General features: G+C 39.9%; 1 protein-coding gene across 1 annotated transcript in view; it reads right to left on the minus strand.

Moving 5' to 3' along the window:
* The window catches only part of LOC127575821 (NADP-dependent malic enzyme-like), a 107,235-nt gene that overhangs the window by 23,762 nt on the left and 60,634 nt on the right, over positions 1–22,839 (minus strand). The window contains exons 4-7 of the mRNA XM_052025957.1: positions 14,137–14,212; positions 11,632–11,793; positions 5,433–5,536; positions 2,292–2,401 (exon numbers count right to left, since the gene is read on the minus strand). Of these exons, the coding sequence (XP_051881917.1) occupies positions 2,292–2,401; positions 5,433–5,536; positions 11,632–11,793; positions 14,137–14,212 (452 nt within the window). The remainder of the gene's footprint in view (positions 1–2,291; positions 2,402–5,432; positions 5,537–11,631; positions 11,794–14,136; positions 14,213–22,839) is intronic.

Below are 22,839 nucleotides of genomic sequence, written 5' to 3' on the forward strand. Positions count from 1 at the left end.
AACTCCCCAACAAGTGAGCATGCCACAAGATTAGACAACATTCAAACATGAGCTGATGAAATATAATTAACAAACAGTCACATCAAAAAAATGCCAGACAATGACAATCTATGATGAGAGAGCCTAACCACCTATTGTCGATATTCAATTACCTTCTCCTACCATCAACAAGTTAGGGGCTCATTATTGACTAGAAACTCAATTGTACCAGTCACATAAATATTGTGGCTACAAGAGCAAGTCAGAGGTTGGATATCCTGTGATGAGTGACTCACCTGCTGACACCCCAATGCCTTTTCACCGTCTACGAGACCCCAGAGAATGATGGAAGCTTCTGCAATTGACTGGATGTGCAGCTCCAACAACATTCAAGGAGTTTAACACCATCCAGGACAAAACAGCCTTCTTGATTGGCAACGCCATCCACTGCCCCAAAAAAAAGTCCCTTTACCACAGTTTTACTTTGGTGCAGTGTGTCCCATCTTCAAAATGCAAGGCAGCTACTTGCCCAAGCTATTCCAATAGCACCCACATGACCTCTCCCATAAAGAAGAACAAGAGAAGCAGGCAAGTGGAAACACACCACTTGCAAGTTGCCGTCTAAATTACACACCATCCCAGCAGGGAAACTTGCCTCCATTCCTTCATCATTGTTGGGTCTAAAGCCCAGAATTCCCAGTCAACAGCATTGAGAGAGTACCTCATCAGGAAAACTGCGGCTCACAAGCCGGTGGTTCACCAGCACTGGTTCAAGGGTTAATATGGATGGTCAATAAATGCTGGCTTTACCAGGAATACTCAATGTCTTAACCAATAAATGACTTACATTCAATCTGATGCTTTTTTTTTTAAGACCCTAGATTATAGATTCTTCTGTCTAGCAATACATGACAACATCAGCATTCTAAAAGAGGCCATTTCCTCTAGTTCACTTTCCATCTCTGCCAATATCCACACCTCTCCACAGCATTTTCCTGTGCAACTGCGAGAGATGCAACACCTGTCCTTTAAGTTTCTCACCTCCAACAATCCAGAACCTCAAACTTTCCTTGACAGACCAACCGCCTTTGTTGAGAGTTTTCATTCTATTTTTGTTTAATTCTCGGAGGTGGAAATAAAATATTTTAGACTACCAGGGTTCAAGTTCAATTCCTTAAAAGTGTTAAAATGATTGAATGTTTGAAGTAGACGTTCAACAAAAACATTTACAACTGGTACTGAGATGGTTCAGCAACTGTATCTGATTCAACAGCCCCATTCAATAGAATTTCACCATGGAATCAGATTTTAATGATTTTATTTTAGTATCATCAAAGACAAGATGCCATGTGTATTACCAACAATTCTAAACTATTGCATTAGAACAATGAACCAGAATCTTAAACTATTTTCATTACCTTAACTCAAGATATTTAGTCATTCAAAAAGCAAAATACTGCAGATGTTGGAAACTTGAAATACAAAATCAAACTCTGAGAAATACTCAGCAGTCAGGCAGTACAGGCAGAGAGAGAAATATCTACCTGAAACATTGCTTCTCTTTCCATGGATGCTGCCCAACTTCTTTAGTACTTAAAATACTTGTTTTTACATACCTTCAGTCTTTTTAGATTTGGGTTCTTTCATTATACAAAACCTACAAATTAGATTTTGTTTCATTATGGTTCTCAGAAACAAGTTGAATATTTCTCACTTATGTTCTTACACCAAGAAAGGACCATCATTTCTTCTTCCTCAGTTAGCAAAATGATCCAGTCTGGTACTGACATCTGTTCAGATTCCTTTCTTTCCAAACTACAATAAGTTTAAAAAAATCTGTTGCCTCATATCAGATTTGATTCTACTTTCCTTTGCCAAGGAGATTTCTTTTCATAGTCAATAAGGCTGTCATGAGGTAAGAATGTGCCACTTTTGGGTACTGATTAAAGTATTTCAGATAGGAAAGTTTGCTACTTACTTGATTTTGCTGGTTGTATTTTGTAGAAGTGCATGCATGTTCATATGTCAGAAATATTCAACCATAAAAGGCTGTACTTTAATTCTTTTCAAAACATGGAAACCTGCACAGACACTTTGGATCCAAAGTGGAGGGTTCCTTTTTGACTGTATTTAGTGGAATTTTGGCACCAATATTTGAAAGGTTTAACAGCAATATCCACATAATTTATATCAACCAATTAGATTTAAAGCATTAACTAGTTCATCACTGCTTAACCATTCAAAAGGATGATTTACTTAACTGCCAGTTTATAAAATGACAAAATTTAAAATAATCAACTAGTACTACGTACCTTGTATGTCATCATTAAAAGTGAGGTACTTGTTGCGGTATTTGCTGAGAAGGCGAAAAGCATTGGAGTTTGCAAAATCTTCAAACTGAATGAGACAGTTCATTCCATACCTTAAATGCAATGAAGTAGATTAATTATGTGCATTAAATATGACAACAACTAAACAAAACTAAATGGTAAGAGAACATCACACTTACCTGAAACAAGATACCAGGTGCAAGATTTTCTGAATGACCTCTGTGTGTTTGTGTTATTCTTTGATATGTCAGACACAGGTGAAAAAGCTCAGCATTTCATCCAGGGATTTGATGGCAATGTGATGGCAAACTGATTGTTGAATTTATCTTTGAAGTTCATTTCTGGAACATGTGCTGCTTCAACTTTATTTATGGGTCTGACTCATTATGGACATTTTTAAAAAAATATCTACTGTTTAGGTATTTAATGCACATCCCCATCTGCCCTTATATTGACAATGAGTTTTTTCTCTTCAACTACTGCTGTCTGAAAGCACTCCCACAGTAGGGAATTTCAGAACTCTGCAATGATGAAGCAGCAATAAATTTTCAATTCAAGATGATGTGTGGGAAGGAACTTAGAGGCAGTGGGTTTCCCAAGTGCCTCATTGCCATAGACTGGTTTGGCGATAAAGGTCAAGTGGTTTGGAAGGTGAAGTCAAAGCAGCCTTGATGAGATGCTGCAATGTATTTTGTAAATAGTAAATAAGCAGCCACAATATGCTCATGATGGAGGGAGTCATCGTTTAAGATAGTGGATGGGGGTGGGAAAAAAAAAATCAATCAAGTAGGCTGTTTTGCTTTGGCAGGCACGGTAGCATAGCTGTTAGCGTAACGCTATTACAGTGCCGGCGATCCGGGTTCAATTCCTGCCGCTGCCTGTGAGGAGTTTGTATGTTCTCCCTGTGTCTGTGTGGGTTTCCTCTGGGTGCTCTGGTTTCCTCCCACATTCCAAAAGACGTATGGGTTAGGAAGTTGTGGGCATGTTATGTTGGCACCGGAAGCATGGTGACACTTGCAGGCTGCCCCCAGAACACTACGCAAAAGATGCATTTCACTGTGTTTCAGTGTACATGTGACTAATAAAGAAATCTAATCTTATATTGAGCCCGAGTGCAAATGGAGCTGCACTCAGCCTGGTTTGTGGAGGACATTTTAATCACACTGCTGACTTAGACCTTGTAGATGGTGGAAAGGCTTTATGGAGTCGGGGATGGTCAGCCATCATAGAATACATAGCTTTTGATCTATCCTACAACCATAACTGAAACAGACTTGTATGTTAAGTGTCTGGTCAATACTGACCCAAAATAATATTGAAAGTGACTTACTTAAAAATAATAGAATGTATTGGAGCGAGTTTCTATCTGGCATTTCTGTTGTGTGAATGTTACTTGCCAATACACAAGTCTGAATGCTGCCCAAGTCTTGCTGCATAGATGCAGGACTGTTTCACTGTTTGAGGAATTGTGACAGCAACTAAACATTACAAACATCGATAATTTCCCTCTTGTCATTATAATAAAGTGGTTATAAATGAAGCAGCTGAAGGTGTCTCAATCCTGGACATAGTCCTGTAGAAGATGCCCTGCAATGATGCCCTGGGGCTGAGATGTTTGGCTTCTACAGATCATGACCAACTTCCTTTGTGCAAATTCCAACCAGAGGATTGTTTCCCTTGGAGTCTCACAGTACAATTTTGCCAGACTCCCTAGAACCACGCTGTCAAACATGGTTCACAATTGGAATTCAGCTCTTTTGTCCAAGTTTAAAACCAAGATTACAATGAGATCTGCAGTTGTTGCCATGGCAGAAAACATTTTTAGTAACAAAGAACAGATTAATGATGAGAAAGTGCCACATGATAACATTGTTGACAATACTTTTATCAATGATGATGATTGAGAGTGGACTAAATGCCACATTAAATAGATGGATTCATCAGGCTTTCTGCTGACAGGACACATCTGAGCAATTTTCCACATTGTCAGACAGATGTATGGCCTAGATAGAGACAAGTGTTCAATACTACAGGCAGGATATTGTTTGGTTCATAACCTTTAGTGCAACCTGTACACTCAGCAATTTCTTGATGTAACCTGAAATGAACTGAGTTGGCTTAAAAATAGAGTTCTGTGATGTTGGAGACTTTGGGGGAGACCAAGACAGAAAATCCATGGAACTTTTGGTTGAATGTGATGATGAACACTTTATGCTGGTCTTTTGCATTCACGTTAGCAATATTATTATTGAGGGTAGGAACATTCTTTTGGCCTTCTCCTCCTGTTTAATTTTCCATCCCCATTATTCACTAGATATGGTAGGAATGTAGAACTTTGATCTGATCGAGTCTCTTAGCTCAGTCTACAGCATGCTGCATCCATTGTTTAGCATGTACATACATGTACTTGTGCATATGACAAAAAACTTGACTGACTTTGATGCACATAGCGCTGTGTTGCAGCTTCCTCATGCTGGCATGTCATTTAGTGAATAGATGGTAATGTGACAGCAGTAATTACAAGGGCAAGGTCAAAAAGACAATTCTCTCATTGATTCTCTCATACAAAACTTAGCAATAGGTGCTATCTGACAGCAACATTAGTGACGTTTCTCAGTGAATCACATTCTGTGCCATTTCTCCCAAATGGTGTTCAAATGGACTCATCAGTTGAGAGTTGACTGCTGGTGGCGACTCACAGGAGATTTCCTTGCCTGACCAGACACCACAAGATTGAGGAATACAGAGTCAATGTTACAGACTCCCGGATCATTGCTCCCGACTGCATAACACTTTTGCTGAGTCTATCCTGCCGATGGGAAAAATCTACCCAGGGATGTGCTGAAGGAGTCTGGGACTTGCGATATAATTCTCAAAGTACAATGATATTACTATCATTTAACTGGCCTGAAAGGCAGTCATTCCCAATTTAGGCAGAAATTCCCAGATTCTCTTTAGGAAGAATTTATAGATCCAACTCGAATGAATGTGACTTTGCTGTGTCCAAATCCAATACACAGCTCAATGCCGACTGGTTTATCCAGTTTTAAGCAGCAACTTCAACCATACCATGTATCACAGACAATTTTCTTCAAGGAGAAAATGTAGGTTACAATATCCTACCTGTCTGTAACTGCTTGCATGAACTCATCAACCAATTCATCATAGGCCTGCCCACGAACACGCTTGTGTTTCAATCCAATATAAAGTGGGTCATTAAGGAGAGACTGGAAAAGATTATTTTGCTGTTAAATCATTTTATCCATGCTCACCACTTATTCCTCTTGCACTCTTTTCTTCCAAATTTTCTGTTGTATACAATTACTCCTTACATTCTTACACTACCAAGATACATAAAGAAAGGAAATATAGTTCTCAACAATTTTTTTTTTGAAAGAAAGATCACCTAGGTTTCTAGATTTAGATTTGTCATAACATTGACATTAGTATCTGATTAAATTGTCAATATATAAATGGAAAATTTCTCTGAGTTTCAATTTTGTTATTTCCAATGTTTGAATGAAGGAACCTGAGGAAAGGTAATAAAACAAATTAATTTCTCAATCTCTAATATTTCTTGGGTGAACTCTAATGCAAGAGTGATATTCAGAGTACCAACCACCATTTGTTTGCTTTCTATAAAAGAAATTCGAGGTTAAGGAGTCTTTCATTTTATATATCCTGAAAAACAATAAGCAAGGTGGATTTAATTGCAATAATTTTCAAATATGGCTGGAAGAAAAGATTATTTCAAGGGCTGGAGAAATTTTCAATATGAAATGCTTCTTGTAGTCATGCTGTGCATTAGCACCCTAGATCGTCACAATATACAGGAGGAAGATATAGTTTTCAAATTACTTTCCAATTATTTGCTCCAGAGAACCCAGAAGCTGGATGTTATCCCTCAGACTGTGTGGTTTCTAGGAGTGAAGTCTGGATGTTCTACCTCCTGACTTTGTGGGTTTCCTCCAGGTGCTCCAGTTTCTCCACATGCAAATGTGCGCTGGTTGGTACATTGATTGGTGACAAGGCAAGCAGCAGCATGCTGTGAAGCTCCAAAATCTCCAAACTACTTAAGAACAGTGGAGCAGCTCCATTTACTCAAAGCCAATTCAGAACAGAGGGCAGCTACTTATTACAAGTTTGCATTATATTAGTCACAGTGATAATAGGAAGAAGTTAAAATTACCAATAGCTCCTACTAGTTAAGAGGTTTAATAACATGAAAGAGCAAGTGAAAGGGGGGGGGGGGGGGGGGAAGAAAACTGCTTTTAGGCCTCGTACGTATATGATGGCCCTAAAATTGACTCCTCCATTACAGGCAGGAGAAGGTTTAAAAATTGCAAACATATCCCCAGTTATCTGTGCAGACACTTGGCCATTTCCATGCCACTGGGTTCAAGGCATACGTGTCCAGCACTGAAGAGGAAGGATTCAGTTATTATATTGACATCAGGCTCTCAAGGCCCCAGTGTTTCCTATGATTAACAGTCAGTGAAATGGAGGTCTGAGTTGCTGAGTCCATCAGATAAGTGCTTCTTTGAGAGTCTCTTTTGTGGCCTAAAGGGTAGGAGGGTTCCCTCAACTCCTTAAGGAAACCATTAGTCTCTTTTCTGTTAATCACTGATTTTTTTTTTGCACTGTGACTGGCATCTATCTCCATCCCCACCCACCTACCCCTCCATCACACTGATACATAGCTTCCTACTGGGCTCTCATAATCAGAGCAGATACTGGTGAGAAAGGGAAGAAAATGTTAAGCAATTTCATGTCCTGAGGCCTGTTATGTTTCCATGGGGGGGTACTGTGCTCCCATGGTACTCTTCCCATCTCACTCTGAAAACTGGGCCAGAGTTTTTCTTCAAAATTTCCCCAATCATACATTCTTCAACATATTTAAACAGTGATTTTTTTTTAAAAGGAATGTTGTAAACAAAGAGTAACAAATTACAAACCTGCCATTTCTCTGAAGTTGGTGTAAACTTTTTCTCCTCTGAGTAATCTCTTATATAATCCAACTTGGTGGGGGTTTTCCAAATACAGCAAGCACATCTCCAGCAAATAATTTTCAAATTAATCAGCACAAGGAATTCTGCAATTACCATAGACACTATCCCTAGCCCACTTCTTATCTACACACTACTCTTTGATATCATAGAAAACACAGTGTCAGTTTCTGCATGTACAGGAAATTTCTGACATTAAGTCACAGACAAGCCAAAATATCTTTCAATACAAGAATGAGATAAACTAAAGCCTAAAAATTGTTTTACTCTTATTAGCATTAGCATCACCCTAATAATATTTGTGAATCTTCAGTAAAGTGTTGCTACTGGGGAAGTAAATTCTGCAATGGTGGGAGGGATATAGGAAAGTGCTTCAGTGGGGTGAGAAGGACCTAGCAAATTCAGAAGCAACATCAGAAAGGGTTCCTTAGCACCAAGAATTATCAATTTGTGGAAATATCAGTTCAGTAGGACTCTAGGCAAATAACCTGTAATCATAATAGTGATAGAGGAAAGGGTGGTGAAGAGTCATGGCTACAGGAAGCATGTTTACTGTGCAAAGGGCCACAGAAAACGTCAGGGCTGTAGTGACCTGCTCCTGGCTCAAGTTTGCCGGGAATACTTTGTGAGCAACAATACTTTAATACTTCAATCTATGAATACCTGTTGCCAAACAGTTGTCTCTCACTGCTTGGGTAATTCTGTGTTTCATGGTGCCGCATTGTTGTTCAAGACCTTAACAAGGACTTTGTCCTTGAACAAAGTCATCCTCTGCTCCAGAGACTTAATTTTCTGATGGGCAATCTGTTCCAAATTGACATTCCATGGATAACGAGTGGTCTTTGAAAAATAATATAAAGAGCTGGAAGACCAAGTGACTCTTCTGTGCTGTAGAAATCTAATATATCATATTACCCTCCACAAATATCACTTGCATTTGTGCCTTAGTCTTGTAAATGTCAAAGTTAGTTTAAATATTTTATTTTAACTTTTTTAGAGAAAATACTCACATTTAATGGCAACTCAAGGCAGAGCTTCCTCTGCAATAAAGCTTTTCATTCCAATGGTCCCTTATAAACATTACTACACAGTGCACTCAATAAATGGTAAAAGGTCCATAGAGTGCATCATATAACATTGTAAGAAGCCAGCAATGTGATCAATTCTAAACCTGACATGGCAGAAATTGCAACTACCAGTGACAATATCAAGAGATGCCTAAAATGCAGTATTGGGACGTACTATCTATAAAACTAAAAGAATTTCTGAATTACATTTCAATCACTTCAAAAAGAATTTTCAGTAAGCTAGCAAGTTACATTTGAAGAGATAATCATACACTGAAACTGTTTAAGTTTTTGCAGCACCTGTAATTACACATAAAACCATGTACATAAAACTATACACATTTATTTGAGCAGCATCATTCTTACACTGATTTAACGAACAACCTGATATAAAAGAATGGGTTACCTATCCAGTTTATTTCAATTATGAATTTATACTGTGATAGTGTTTCCATTTTGCTTCCTCCTACAAATTCTAGTTCAATTTATTTGAATATTACCAAATGCAAAATCTGCCATGAACTAGCAGAACTGTTTTCTATTTTCATTTAACAAAAAGGTTAAATATACATTTGCGTATCCAAAAGTGGGAACTGGTAGATTAATTAAAACAGCTGTAAAAAGTTTCTCAAAAAACAAACAGGTTTAAAACAAAAATCACAATCTTAATCCATAATCTCAGAGTAATCAGATTTTAAGTAACTGAAATTCACTTCTAATTATACTCTCCAGTTATATCAGAACATTTGCTTTAATTACTAAGAAATTGACTAAAGTCAAGATGCACCAACTCAAATTTTACACGAGATTTGTTGGCAGGCTGCCTGGCAGCATTACATTTTAAAACTAGCACCAAACACAAGTTGCACTTAAAATGCTACAACGGTTTTGCATCGGTCATGCTGATTTCAATCAAGTTACTCCATAAACAACAAACTGGAGAGAAGGTTGAATGAAAACTCCAGGCCACTATTTCCGCATCACTTTGATTTCACCTTTCAAACAAAAAATATTTGTTGTAGATTCTCAATTTATAATGGTTAGGACAGAAAATTGCTATTACAAACAAACAGAAATGAAGCTGGAAATGACTGGTCACATGAGGAGCACATTTGGAATTTAATGATGAGCTGAGAGATTACCACAAATTGAAGAGGTTAGTTGTTAGAATGTGAAATCACTCTCCACTGTCAAAAGCTGATGCTTCATTATACCATGAAGGACTTAATTCATAAGATACCACTCAAGTTCCAGTGCTCTGCTATATTGATTTTCATCCACAGCTATTTGGCAGATGAAAATAAAGCTATTGGATTTTGTTTGACCAGCAGTTTGAAATATCTTTTCTTCAAAGTAATATTAATGCTTTCCACCAATCTGACACAGGATATTAAAGACAGTGAATTGTCAGCTAAGAAATGCACAAAACTTCTGTGCACCACATGTCATTCACACTCTAACTTTATTTATCAGTGCATGGTGCAGGTAATCATCTTAAGTTAATGCCATTAAATGAACTCTGTGCACACTACATTACAAAGATGGCAATTGGGTAGATCGTGGAGGAACTGATATAGTTTCTGATGCCAGCAGTTAATTGACAAGGGTGTCGATGCTAGGAGTTACTATCACTAAGTTCTGACAGTTTTGCTATTATTATATTCCATGCTGTATAAATTTATTGGAGGCATTCATGTCATCCTACTCAATAGCCAATTCATTAGAGCCACACTGTGCATATATAATCTCATGAATATGCTTTATACACTTCTCAGCAGACCTAACTTAAACTAATATGATAATTATTACTCTATCACAGGTTCTGTTAAAGTGAAGAATCTTTCCTTGCTTTAAATAATACACCAATTTTAGTGTTTAACTGTAAAAAGCTATAATGATACCAACTTTAGTGTTTGCTTGCTGGGGTACTTTATCATCAGAAAGAATAAGTTTATATCTCAATATAAATTCATACAAATTGAAAACATCTGTGCAGGAAACTGGCAATCAAATTATCATGGTGGTAGTACAATATTTTTCATAGTGCGTGGCAACAGATTGAAATTATGATCTATTATTCCCATGACCCTTGCCAGAAAAATACAATCCAACTCGCTGGAAGCTATCAACTCTCCATGTGTTAAGGAAAGAACATGGCCCCATGAAGTTGCAATGACTTAAGCTGTGTTCGATCCAAAAAAATCCCAGAACAATGATGTGGGAAAGAAAGTTCATTTATTAAAGTGAAATCTCATAGTCATCTTTAATTTGCAAAAACTAACCCAGATATTACCAGTTTTATATTTCCTAATAAATTAATGGGGCAGAATTTCACAATCCCATTTAAACAACACACTGGAAATTGCACGGATGGTGTTGGTGGCAACTATTGCTAATTTAGCCAATTACTGGACTCAGTGCAAGAAACCAAATGGCATATTCCAATATTATTCAAAAGCTTTGGAAGTTGCTCATAGCCCTGCCCAAGCTTTCTTATGGCTTTGGAGAACAGCTTTATGTTTGTCATTTTCCTTTTGGTAGATGCTATTACACCTCTCTCCACTACTTTGTTTTTCACCATCAATTCAAAAATTTTATTGCAATTGTGGAAATTAGCAAGTTGTATCCTGAACTTTAATTGCTAAATTCATACTTTAAATTAAAACAAAAAAAAACTTAAATTAAGTAAAAGATCTAAAGGAAGTGTAAGCCCATTTGTCATTCCCATGAATCTTAGAATTTACCTTCAGAAAGCAAACAGAAAATTTTTTGTTGGAAGTAGTTTTAAGGGAAAATAATATGAAAGGAAAACAGAGGAAGCAGAAATTTGGAAATATTAATTCCTTTGTATTGATACTGCATCTGTGTGATTGAAAAATGTAGACCCAGAAATCCCACCGCATAATACAATATTTTTGTGTGCTTATTCATGCTTTTAACACCTTTATGACATTGGGCTGCACTGGCCCATCACTGTCCACGAGCTCCAAGCCTCAGGATTTAATAGGTTGAATTTCCTATACAATAAAAATTCAAAAAACAAACTTTTGATTTCTGGTCATCTTGCACACATTGACATTTTGCTTAACTGTAAATTTGCTGATATGTCCACATGGTAAAACCCATTACTTGCTTTATGGGTCTCAAATCCAAAAGACACTATTTTCAATAATTATTTATTTTAAACTTTTAATTGTACTAATAAACCAGAGACACAAATTTTATTCTTTTAAAAATATTAGAGCATACCTCATTGTCTGTACCAACATCCAGAAGCACAGGAAGGCAATGCTGTGGGTTCACACCTCCACAGGCTGTGTAGAGAGCTAGTTTTCCCACTGGAATTCCCATTCCATAGCTTCCAAGGTCTCCAAGACCAAGGATGCGTTCACCATCTGTTACAACAATAGCCTTAGAAAAATGGGAAAAAGAAACAAGATAAGCTTTCACTCCATCCAAACTTTGGCTTCAAAAAACAGCTGGTGATCTCCACGAACAACACTTACTTGCTAGCAGAGAAATAATAGTCATTATTTTAACAACTGGTGTGTAATATTTTAATACTCCCCAATAATAACTATTTCAGAACAGGATGTGATATGAAGTTAAAGCTATCCTGTTAATCAAATGAAGTATTAAATGTTCGGCAAAGGTGATATTCAGGAATAACCTTTAGTTGAGATACATGAGCAAATAAGAATTGTCTAATATATTTGGTTAGAAGATGGATACAGACAAGGAAGCTTTTATTCATTGATGAGACACAAAACTGGAAGTGGTGCAAATGACCAAGAGCCTCGCTCACTAATTGTGCATCAGAAAACTGCAAGTACACTGTCCATGAATTTCCATTTATTAATTTTAATGTGGCAAACAGTCAGAACAAAATAATGATAATCACGAGTTAAAAAAAGCAAAGAACTGAAGTTCAGTTCCTTTCAAAAACAGTTCCTGCTTATACTATAAAACAGGAAAACTATCATAGTTGTTCAACAGTTATGACTCAAATCAACAAATACCATTAATTATCCTTCCTGGACTGCCTGACACAATACAACACCAAATGAGCTTATGCATCCAGCCAAAAGGACAAGATCTATGATCTAAAATAAAAAGGAACTGCATAAAATATTCCTAATCCAACAGTGGCAGAAAACTGCTAACTTTTTTTTAAAAAAGTTTCAGTGAAGTTAAGATAACATCAATTAAATCATGTTTGCCAAGGGGAATAAGTGGACTAATTATAAAAACAGGATAGCATCTAAAACATTAAATTAATATGGCAAAGTCTCAGACTCTTCCTGTCTCAGCCCTTGTGGTGTGATGTTTTCACTATGAGTAAAGGTATAATGAACCAGAAAATCCAGTTTATGGGAGGAGTGAGGGATGCCTTTTGGGCTGATGCCATCCATGCACGAGGGTCAGTCACGTGATCTTCCACATGCACAAATCAGTTGGAAATTCAGCAGGGTTGCAGAGATTTGACAAGTGCTGCATGTTGTGGCTACAATTCGAAGAACCTGGTGAATAGCATGTTGGATAATCTAGACAATTACTTACAATACAAAAAAATGAAGGAGTTGATCAAATAGCATTATACAATTTTGAACCCAACTTAACCGTCATTCAGCAGATTATTTCCTACAGACAACCTTTACATTTACCACTATTTCTTTACCAAATATAGATAACAAGATGTAGCTGCTACAATCTGTTATATCAGTTTTTAATCAATGTAGCCTATTTCTAATTAATCACAATTGCCTTAGTGTTCAACATTTCCTCTGTAGGATTTTAATCTTTTCAAATATTTCTCTTAATATTTTTGGATAAGTGCCATTCATTCCATGCGATCGAGAAATTTGATGGCCTACTGCTGTTTCGTGCACCCAAAAGAAGAGAAAATGGATTTAACCCAGAATAAATTGCTTTTATGACCAGTTCCAGGTCAAGTTGTGCCGATCTATCACACTATTTCTGTGCCATTTTCCATGCAACAATCCTTTTGCGGAACTAGGACCACATTTTCCTGTGGGCATCCATCACAGGACACTAGAGGAACAGCAAGCTTTTATTCCTGCAATGTAGAACCTGTAAGCCTGTAAGTGGAATACTTTACACAAATCTTCAGGCTACCTGCAGCCTCATCACCAGACCCAACCACCTTCCCCAATATCCCCAACTGTGTGGCCACATCCTAATTGCAACTCCACAACCCCCGATGTTGCAATCGCCCCATACTCTTTACTGTTGCCCTACTAACCCATCCAACCTCCTCTACTCCACCCCCCCCCCCCCCATCCCTCACATCTTCTTACCATCTTCCCGACTTGTGCCAACTTCTCTGGACTGTGCTAGTATCCCCAATCCCAATTTACATATGCACATGGATGATTCACAGAAGGACGACAACATTTAGTATAAATTGGCATCAAGATCAGCACATCGTGAGCTGAATGGAGTGTCCAGGACTGTACTGTTCTATTGTTATTGTGGGAGTACATTCATCAGAAGGACTGCAGCAGTTTAAGGTAGTGCATCATCACCACCACCACCACCACATTCAAGAGCAATTGGGGAGGGGCAATAATTGCTGGCCTTGCCTGTGAAACTTGTCTCCCAAAAAATAAAGAAAACATTAAATTCTGTGCACACATTGCTCTTTTCTAGCCTGACCTTTTACTTATCATGCTTCAACAATCACACACATAGTCACAATTAAAACAAATCTGCAGATGCTGAAAATAAGCCTACCTTTATATCTTCTTCAGGCCAAGAGTTTAACATTGTAGCAATGTGGCCCTTGTCGTGAATAGTAATGAACAGTCCTCTGGAAGAAAAGGATTAAGAACGTATGTTGTATGCAACAATAAAAACAAATGAAAGGCGTTTTGGGTTAAAACCAAGTGCTATTCACAACTTGTTTTCAACAAAAAGATTGGAACCATTGTAATAGGAGCCTGACATGAAGATTAGCACCAACTGTAAAGCCGACTACTTCTACTGATCACAACTACAATCTATTTTAAAAGGAAAACTAGCTTTTAAACATTCCAGTTAATAATATATTTTAAAATGTTCTCTTGAATGGCACATATGCAGCTCTGCTTCTGAAGTATTGAATAAATCTTAAAGTCGGTGTGGAATGCAGAGCTAATGCTTCAGGTGTTGCTTTCTCCCTGCTGATAAACTCTCCCACACAATCTGAAACTGCAACAGCACTTTGAATATTGCTTGTTGAAGCTGGATTACTGGAGTGTGCTTTTACCTAGCAGTTAAGTTCTATTGTGGCCCAAACGACCACAGTGAAATTTGTTGGCCAAGGTCTCTGCTCATTTTTGTGGCTTGGATACTGAGGCTTAGCCGCATTTTTCATATGAAATAGAGTCAGGACAGCCACTAAAAGTAATTCTTCAGAGGATGTGGTACTGTGAATGTTCTTTTCTCCCTTACACAAGTCTCTGAAGACACATCTGAATGTCATTAGCAATCAATCATTGAAACTATCATAGATGAACTGTAAAGGGGGAAGAGTGACAGTTGCTTTTGCTGATTTTTTTTAATTACAGCTCAGGACTAAAATTGCTAGATGTAGCAACCTAACCATAAGTGCCTTTCTGTCCAAAGCAGCAATCTGGAAGCTGAAGAGAAAGAACCAGTAACTTCCTATAATAATGGAATTAAGTTTTCAAGCAATTGTTTAAACTTAGTTAATACAACCATATGTGGGGATCTTAAGTTTTTGCTGTCAAAATCAAGTCTATATTGAAGAGCTTTGGCAATTTTGAGCTGGACTATGATCCTTTCTTAGGTCCATAACCTGAGCTACAAGCTGTGCAGTTATACAAGGAAATCTGAAACCTTCAACTCCCTTGAATGGTAATCCCCCATTGTAGAAACATTCAATGATCCTACATAATTGAAAAGGCATTTTTGTATAATCAGTGATTTGCTGAAGGGAGATTCAGTAGCCAAAATCTCAGAGCAGCATCAATAGAAATTCATTTAGACTAAAGTACCTGTTGTGAAACAGGTTTGAGGTTTCGAAGGGCAAGGACTCTGAACACAGTCTTAGAGATAAATGATTTATTTACAAAGACAAACGCAGGGAAAAGGCAATGGGGACAATACACACACGCACAGTTGATAGCGAGTGTGGGAGAATTGCAACAGTGGTAAAATACACGCACACACAGTGAACTGGGTACATACAATCAAGGAAAAACAATACGACACCCGCCACCCCTTGACTCAGTGCAGGCATGGCTCTATGCTACCAGGGATACTAACTAATTTCTCCAGCACCGTTCCACGGTTTCTCAACCTGGAATGAAGCAGATGCTCCTAATCCTATTAAACAGTGCACAGCTTACCAACAAGGCATCCCTCGGAGACAAAAGAGACTAAGCCAAGCACATGTAGCACTCTTTATAGTGCTGGAGGGCTGGGGGTTCCAGCCCAGGTAGTTCAAAAAGGCCAATGGCCTGAGGCCATGTACAAAGGTACTTAAAGGAGCCAATGGTCAGGTGTGCACTGATGGGTGGGGTGGAGCCAAAGCTTGCTTGACAGTGGTGTGTCTTCCGACCAGGTAGGGGCAGTGCTGTCATCCGACCAGGTAGGGGCAGTGTTGTCACATGACAGCCATGACCCTCCACAATACAGTACCCCAAGTCTTAGACTGATTCATGTTAACACTGCAATTAACCTGTTCAGCCCGTATCCAGGATCTTGCTCATCAATGCATAATCTGAACTTCAGATGGCATTTCAGAATATAGTGAGGAACCAGGATTAAACAGTTTTTCTTAAAAGGTGTTTCTTATATCCACTGTTATTACTTTGGGACACATCAAAATACTTCAATAGATTTATACAAGCATAGATGTTGTTGCAAAGCAGGAAGAGCTGCATTTCCTTAAAAAGGAGGCAGAGTGTCATCTTCTTGAACCAGTACAATCAGTGTGGAAAAAGTGGGCACCTAAAGCCTTTAGAGAGCAACTTCCAAGATCTTGACCCAGTGACAAAGAAGCAAGAGTCATTGTAGATCAGTCATGAAGATTTAGAACTTTTGAGGTGATGGTATTTCCATATATAGAACAGAACAGTACTGCACAGAACAGGCCCTTCAGCCCACAATGTTGGGCCAACATAGCTAATCACTCCTAACTAGAATGCCCATATCCCTTCATTTTCCTCCCATTCGTGTGCCCATCCAAGCCCCTCTTAAAAGCCCCCAATGAATTTGCCTCCACAACCCCATCAGGCAAAGCATTCCAGGCATCCACCACTCTGCTTAAAAAACTTAACCCTCATGTCTCTTATGAACCTACCACCTCTCACCTTAAATGCATGCCATCTGGTATTGGATCGCTCAATAAGGGGAAAAAGATATTGCTTGTCTACTCTATGCCCCTCAATTTTATACACTTCCAACAGATCACCCCTCAAACTCCACTACTCCAGAGAAAGGAGCCCAAGTTTGTCCAGCCTCTCCTGATTGCACATGCCCTCCAATCCAGGCAGCATCCTAGTAAACTTCCTCTGCACCCCCTCTAAAGCCTCGACATCCTTCCTGTAGTGAGGTGACCAGAACTGCATGCAATACTCTAAATGCGGCCTAACCCGAGTTCTATAGAGATGCATCATAACTTCTTGACTCCTGTACTCAATACCTCTATTAATGAAAGCAAGCATTCCATAAGCCTTCTTTACCACCCTATCTACCTGCATTGCCACTTTCAGTGAGCCATGGATTTGTACCCCAAGGTCTCTCTGCTCTTTAACATTGTTAAAGGTCTTGCCCTTAAGAGTGTACTGCCTCTTAACATTAGTCCTACCAAGGTGCAACACCTCACATTTATCCAGGTTAAACTCCATCTGCCATTTCTCTGCCCACATCTGCAACTGACCTATAATCACACTGTATCTATCATCACTCCTCTACACTATTCACAACTCCACCAACCTTGGTATCATCTGCAAACTTACTAACCCACCCATCAACATACTCATCCAGGTCATTTATGTACATCACAAACAGCAGAGGTCCCAGTACAGATCCCTGTGGAACACTACTACTCACAGGCCTCCAGCCCGACTAAGTCCCTTCAACCACCACCCTCTGTCTTCTATGGGCAAGCCAGTTCTGGATCCACACCGCCAATTCCCCACTGACCCAATGCATCCAAACTTTCTTGATTAACCTATTATGTGGGACCTTGTCAAACGCCTTACTGAAGTCCATATAGATGACATCCACAGCTCTACCTTCATCAATCTCTCTCGTCACCTTGTCAAAAAACTCAACCAGGTTAGTAAGACACAACTTGCACTGCACAAAGCCATGTTGGCTTTCCCTAATCAAGCTATTGGATTCCAGATGCTCGTATATCCTATCTCTAAGAATTTTCTCCAGCAATTTCCTTACAACTGACGCGAGACTCACCAGTCTATAGTTCCCCGGATTTTCCCTTGTTCCTTTCTTAAATAGAGGAACAACATTAGCCACTCGCCAGTCCTCCGAGACCTCACCCATGGTCAAAGAGGACACAAAGATACAGGTCAAGGCCCCAGCAATTTCCTATCTCGCCTTCCTCAGTAACCTGGGGTATATCCCATTGGGCCCTGGGGACTTATCCACCTCAATACTGTTTAGGAGACCTAACACTACCTCCTCCTTGACCTCTAAATGCCCTAACATGTTTACACCCTCAGTTCCACTTTCTGTGTCCTGCACGTCCCTTTCCTGGGTAAATACTGAAGAGAAATACTCATTCAGAACCTCACCCACATCCCCTGCATCCAAACATATAGATTCCCTTCTTTATCCTTAAGCGGTCCTAACCTTTCCCTCAATATCCTCTTATTCCTAACCTAGGTATAGAATGCCTTTGGATTCTCCTTAATCCTACTTGCCAAGGACTTTTCATGGCCCCTCCTGACTTTCCTAATTCCTTTCTTCAGTATATTTCTAGCTTCTTTATAGTCCTCGTGTGCTCTATCTGATCCTAACTTCCGAAACTCTACATACATGTCCTTTTTCTTCTTGACTAAGTTCATCACTTCTCTGGACATCCAAGGTTCCCTTATTTTGCCATTCATGTCCTTCCTTCTAATCGGAACATACCTATCCTGTACCCTATGCAATTGATCCTTAAGCACTTTCCACATGCTTGACGTGGACTTGCCAGCAAAAAGGTGTTCCCAGTTTACTCTAACTAGTTCCTGCCTTATGCCTTCATAACTAGCCCTGCTCCAATTTAAAACCCTTCCACTAGCCCCATACCTATCCTTATCTATAGCTATCCTGAAAGTTAATGACCTGTGGTCATTGTTCCTCAATTGCTCACCCACTGATAGGCGAGTCACCTGGCCAGGCTCATTACCCAACACCAGGTCCAGAATAGCCTCTCCCCTTGTTGGACTGTCAACATATTGATTTAAGAATCCCTCCTGGATACACCAAATAAATTCTGACCCATCTAACCCCCTTGCACTAAAAATGTCCCAATTTATATTAGGGAAGTTGAAGTCTCCCACGACCACAACCCTGTAATTTTTTTTTTATATACACATTTCCCTCATCTGTTTGTATATCCGTTCCTCAAAGTCCTAGTGGCTATTGGGAGGTCTATAGTACACCCCCAAGAGAGTGATTGCACCCTTCCTATTCCTGAGCTCTACCCATATAGACTATGTCTGAGCCCTCCACAACGTCTCCCTGGAGTGTAGCTGATATGTTATCTCTAATTAGCATTGCAACTCCTCCCCCTCTTTTACCCTTCTTAAAACTTTGAAACCCTGGTACATCGATCACCCATTCCTGTCCCTCCCTCAACCACGTCTCTGTAATGGCCACAGCATCATAGCACCTGGATCAGTACATGGAACTAAGTTCATCACTCTTGCCCGTAATACTACTAGCATTAATACTCCTGCTGTCCTTTGGCCTAGGCAGTGGGAAATCCATGAGATTGAAGGGGCTGGCTCTCAGCTCGCAATGCTGATGATGAGTACTGCTAATGGACATCGAATCAAGTGTCCGTGAACAGAAAGGATACATACCTGCACAAATCAAGTACTTGTGGGTTATTGGCTAATTGAATTTAACTGTGTTTATGCTTTCTTCGTGTCCTTAAAATTGCTATAACTCAAAGGGAGTGCCAGGTGCTGAACGAGTCAGTCTCATCTTCAAGGCTTTTACATTTATCACTATCCCTAGACATTGGTGCATTGCCAGACATTCCTGTTGAAGTGAATCACAACAGGGAAAATGAGCACAGGGTACAGAGATCAGCCCTGCAGCTGGATGATGTAGGAGGAGTGGGAGGTGGCATCTCAGCAGGAGACGATTGACATCTAGGTCACTCAGGAAGTAATATTCCCCATGAACCCTACCTAGCAAGGGCCTGCATTTCACCAAGCAATTTCTCATACTTCAACCATAACTCCAATCTCGGAGCAGGATGAGGAGGAGAACTACTTAGCCATGTGCTCATTTTCCCTGTTGCACTTTACTTCAACAAGAAATGTCTGGCAATGTAACAATAGCTCCCAATTTACCTCCCTGTTGCTTCTTTTTGGCTGCAAGACTCCTCTGGGAAGAAATTGCAGCAATTTTCCACCGACTACAATGAATAATTTGATCAAAGGTCCTGCACCAAGTCAGACATGGCTGGGGAGAGCCTCCTCATTAACTTGGATGGTGGGGAGGAAACGCAAGGGACGAAAATGAAAAAAAAAATTTAAAAAGAAGTGTTTTGTATTTGACTGTTCTTCATTAAGTTTTTTTCCCACCTTTCCTTTGTGCATAGCATACGTGATACTTCCTTGAGTGCTTATTTGAGAGAGGTGCTGTTAATTTCCCTGTCTAAAAGTAAAGTTGTCTGTCTGGCATGACATTAGTACGGGATGCCAACCTTCCATTAAGAGTGGTAGAGGCTGCAGGGGCAGGGCTCAATAATCGGAGCAAATCAGTGATGTTATCACTCAGTTTAGCCTAATGACCTGGTAGAGTGCTGTGGAGGCTGTATCAGAAGAGCCAAGGTGCAGGCTTGACTCCACTGCTGTCCTCCCTGTCCCTGGGCCCCAAGTGAAATGGTGACCAGACACCAGCCTGGGCACAAGCACCAGTCCCGGTACAAGCACTGGCGAGGGCAGCACACAAGAACACAGGAGCAGAGTATGCCACCTGGCCCCTCAAGCCTGCCCTGCCATTCAATAAGGCATGGCTAATCTGCCTTAAGACTCAACTCCTCTTCTCTGCCAGATCCTCAATTCCCCGATCTAAGAAAAATTCTTTAATTATCTCCAATGATCTGCTCCCTCAGTCCTGCACTAGAGTATCAGCCTTGGTGCCAGGTGTGGGTGGATATTGCTATAGCAACAAAAAACTAAAATTAGACATTGAGACAGTTAAAGGTCCATTCGCTTTGTAAGGTGGCGTCACTACTAGAGTTCTTTGAAATGGGGAATTTACCTCCCTGTCGCTTCTTTTTGGCGGCAAGACTCCTCTGGGAAGAAATTGCAGCAATTTTCCACCAACTACAATGAATAATTTGATCAAAGGTCCTGCACCAAGTCAGACATGGCTGGGGAGAGCCTCCTCATTAACTTGGATGGTTTTAAGAAGACGAAAGAAGAGGAAACATTTTAGTCAAATCATTCTGCATGCTGACATTGTACTTACATAAATTAAGTAGTGAATCATAAAAAGGTCACTAACTACTGAAGTCAGGCACTTTGGCATTCATAGAGCCCACATAAATGCAGACCTAACCTAAACTCTTTCTGCTTGCATTACTGGTGCATTACACTGTTTGCAGGCATCAAAGGCTCATTGTTATACTTTAATCTGTCAATGAAACATTTAAACCTATGCTTCACTGTGTGTGCAAGATATTCAAATAAAACCTTGTGTAGTTTAAAAGCTGATAGAATTAAGCAATGCACTACATAAACAGGGGGCCAATTGTAGGGGGTGACTATACAATGTAAATGACTAAACAAAAGCCTGTCCTTGTTCAAAAGAGAACCATAGAACAATACAACACAATAAAGGTCCTTCGGCCCACCATGTTGTGCCGACCTTCAAACCACTCCTAAGACTATCTAACCCCTTCTTCCCATATATCCCTCTATCTTAAATTCCTCCATATGCTTATCTAACAATCTCTTGAACTTGACCAACGTATCAGCCTCCACCACTACCCCAGGCAGCGCATTCCATGCACCAACCACTCTCTGGGTGAAAAACCTCCCTCTGATATCTCCCTTGAACTTCCCACCCATTACCTTAAAGCCATATCCTCTTGTACTGAGCATTGGTGCCCTGGAAAAGAGGCGCTGGCTGTCCACTATCTATTCCTCTTAATATTTTGTATACCTCTATCATGTCTCCCCTCATCCTCCTTCTCTCCAATGAGTAAAGCCCTATCTCCTTTAGTCTCTCCTCATAATCCATACTCTCTAATCCAGGCAGCATCCTGGTAAATCTCTGCACCCTCTCCAACGCCTCCACATCCTTCCTTTAATGAGGCAACCAGAATTGGACACAGTATTCTAAGTGTGGCCTAACCAGAGTTTTGTAAAGCTGCATCATTACTTCGCGGCTCTTAAACTCAATCCCACGATTTATGAAAGCTAACATCCCATAAGCTTTCTTAACTACCCTATTCACCTGTGTGGCAACTTTCAGTGATCTGTGGATATGAACCCCCAGATCCCTCTGCTCCTCCACACTGCTCAGAATCCTGCCATTTACCTTGTACTCCACCTTGGAGTTTGTCCTTCCAAAGTGTACCATCTCACACTTCTCCAGATTGAACTCCATCTGCCACTTCTCAGCCCAGCTCTGCATCCTATCAATATCCCTCTGTAAACTTTGACAGCCCTCCACACTATCCACAGCACCACCAACCTTTGTATCATCTGCAAACTTGCTAACCCACCCTTCCACCCCCTCATCTAAGTCATCAATAAATATCATGAAAAGTAGAGGTCCCAGAACCGATCCCTGTGGGACACCACTAGTCACAGCCCTCCAATCCAAATGCACTCCCTCCACCACAACCCTCTGCTTTCTACAGGCAAGCCAATTCTGAATCCACACAGCCAAGCCTCCCTGGATTCCTTGGCCTCTGACCTTCTGAAGAAGCCTACCATGCGGAACCTTGTCAAACGCCTTACTAAAATCCATGTAGACCACATCTACTGCACTACCCTCGTCAATCTTCCTGGTCACTTCCAAAAGAACCCTATCAGGCTAGTGAGGCAAGATCTTCCCTTCACAAATCCAAGCTGGCTGTCCCTAATCAGTCCATGATTCTCTAAATGCTCATAGATCCTACCTCTAAGAATCCTTTCCAACAACTTGCCCACCACAGACACAAGGCTCGCTGGTCTGTAATTCCCTGGACTATCCCTACTACTTTTTTTTTGAATAAGAGGACAACAATCG

This window comes from Pristis pectinata, chromosome 11 (genome assembly GCF_009764475.1).
Source record: "Pristis pectinata isolate sPriPec2 chromosome 11, sPriPec2.1.pri, whole genome shotgun sequence".
NCBI lineage: Eukaryota > Metazoa > Chordata > Chondrichthyes > Rhinopristiformes > Pristidae > Pristis > Pristis pectinata.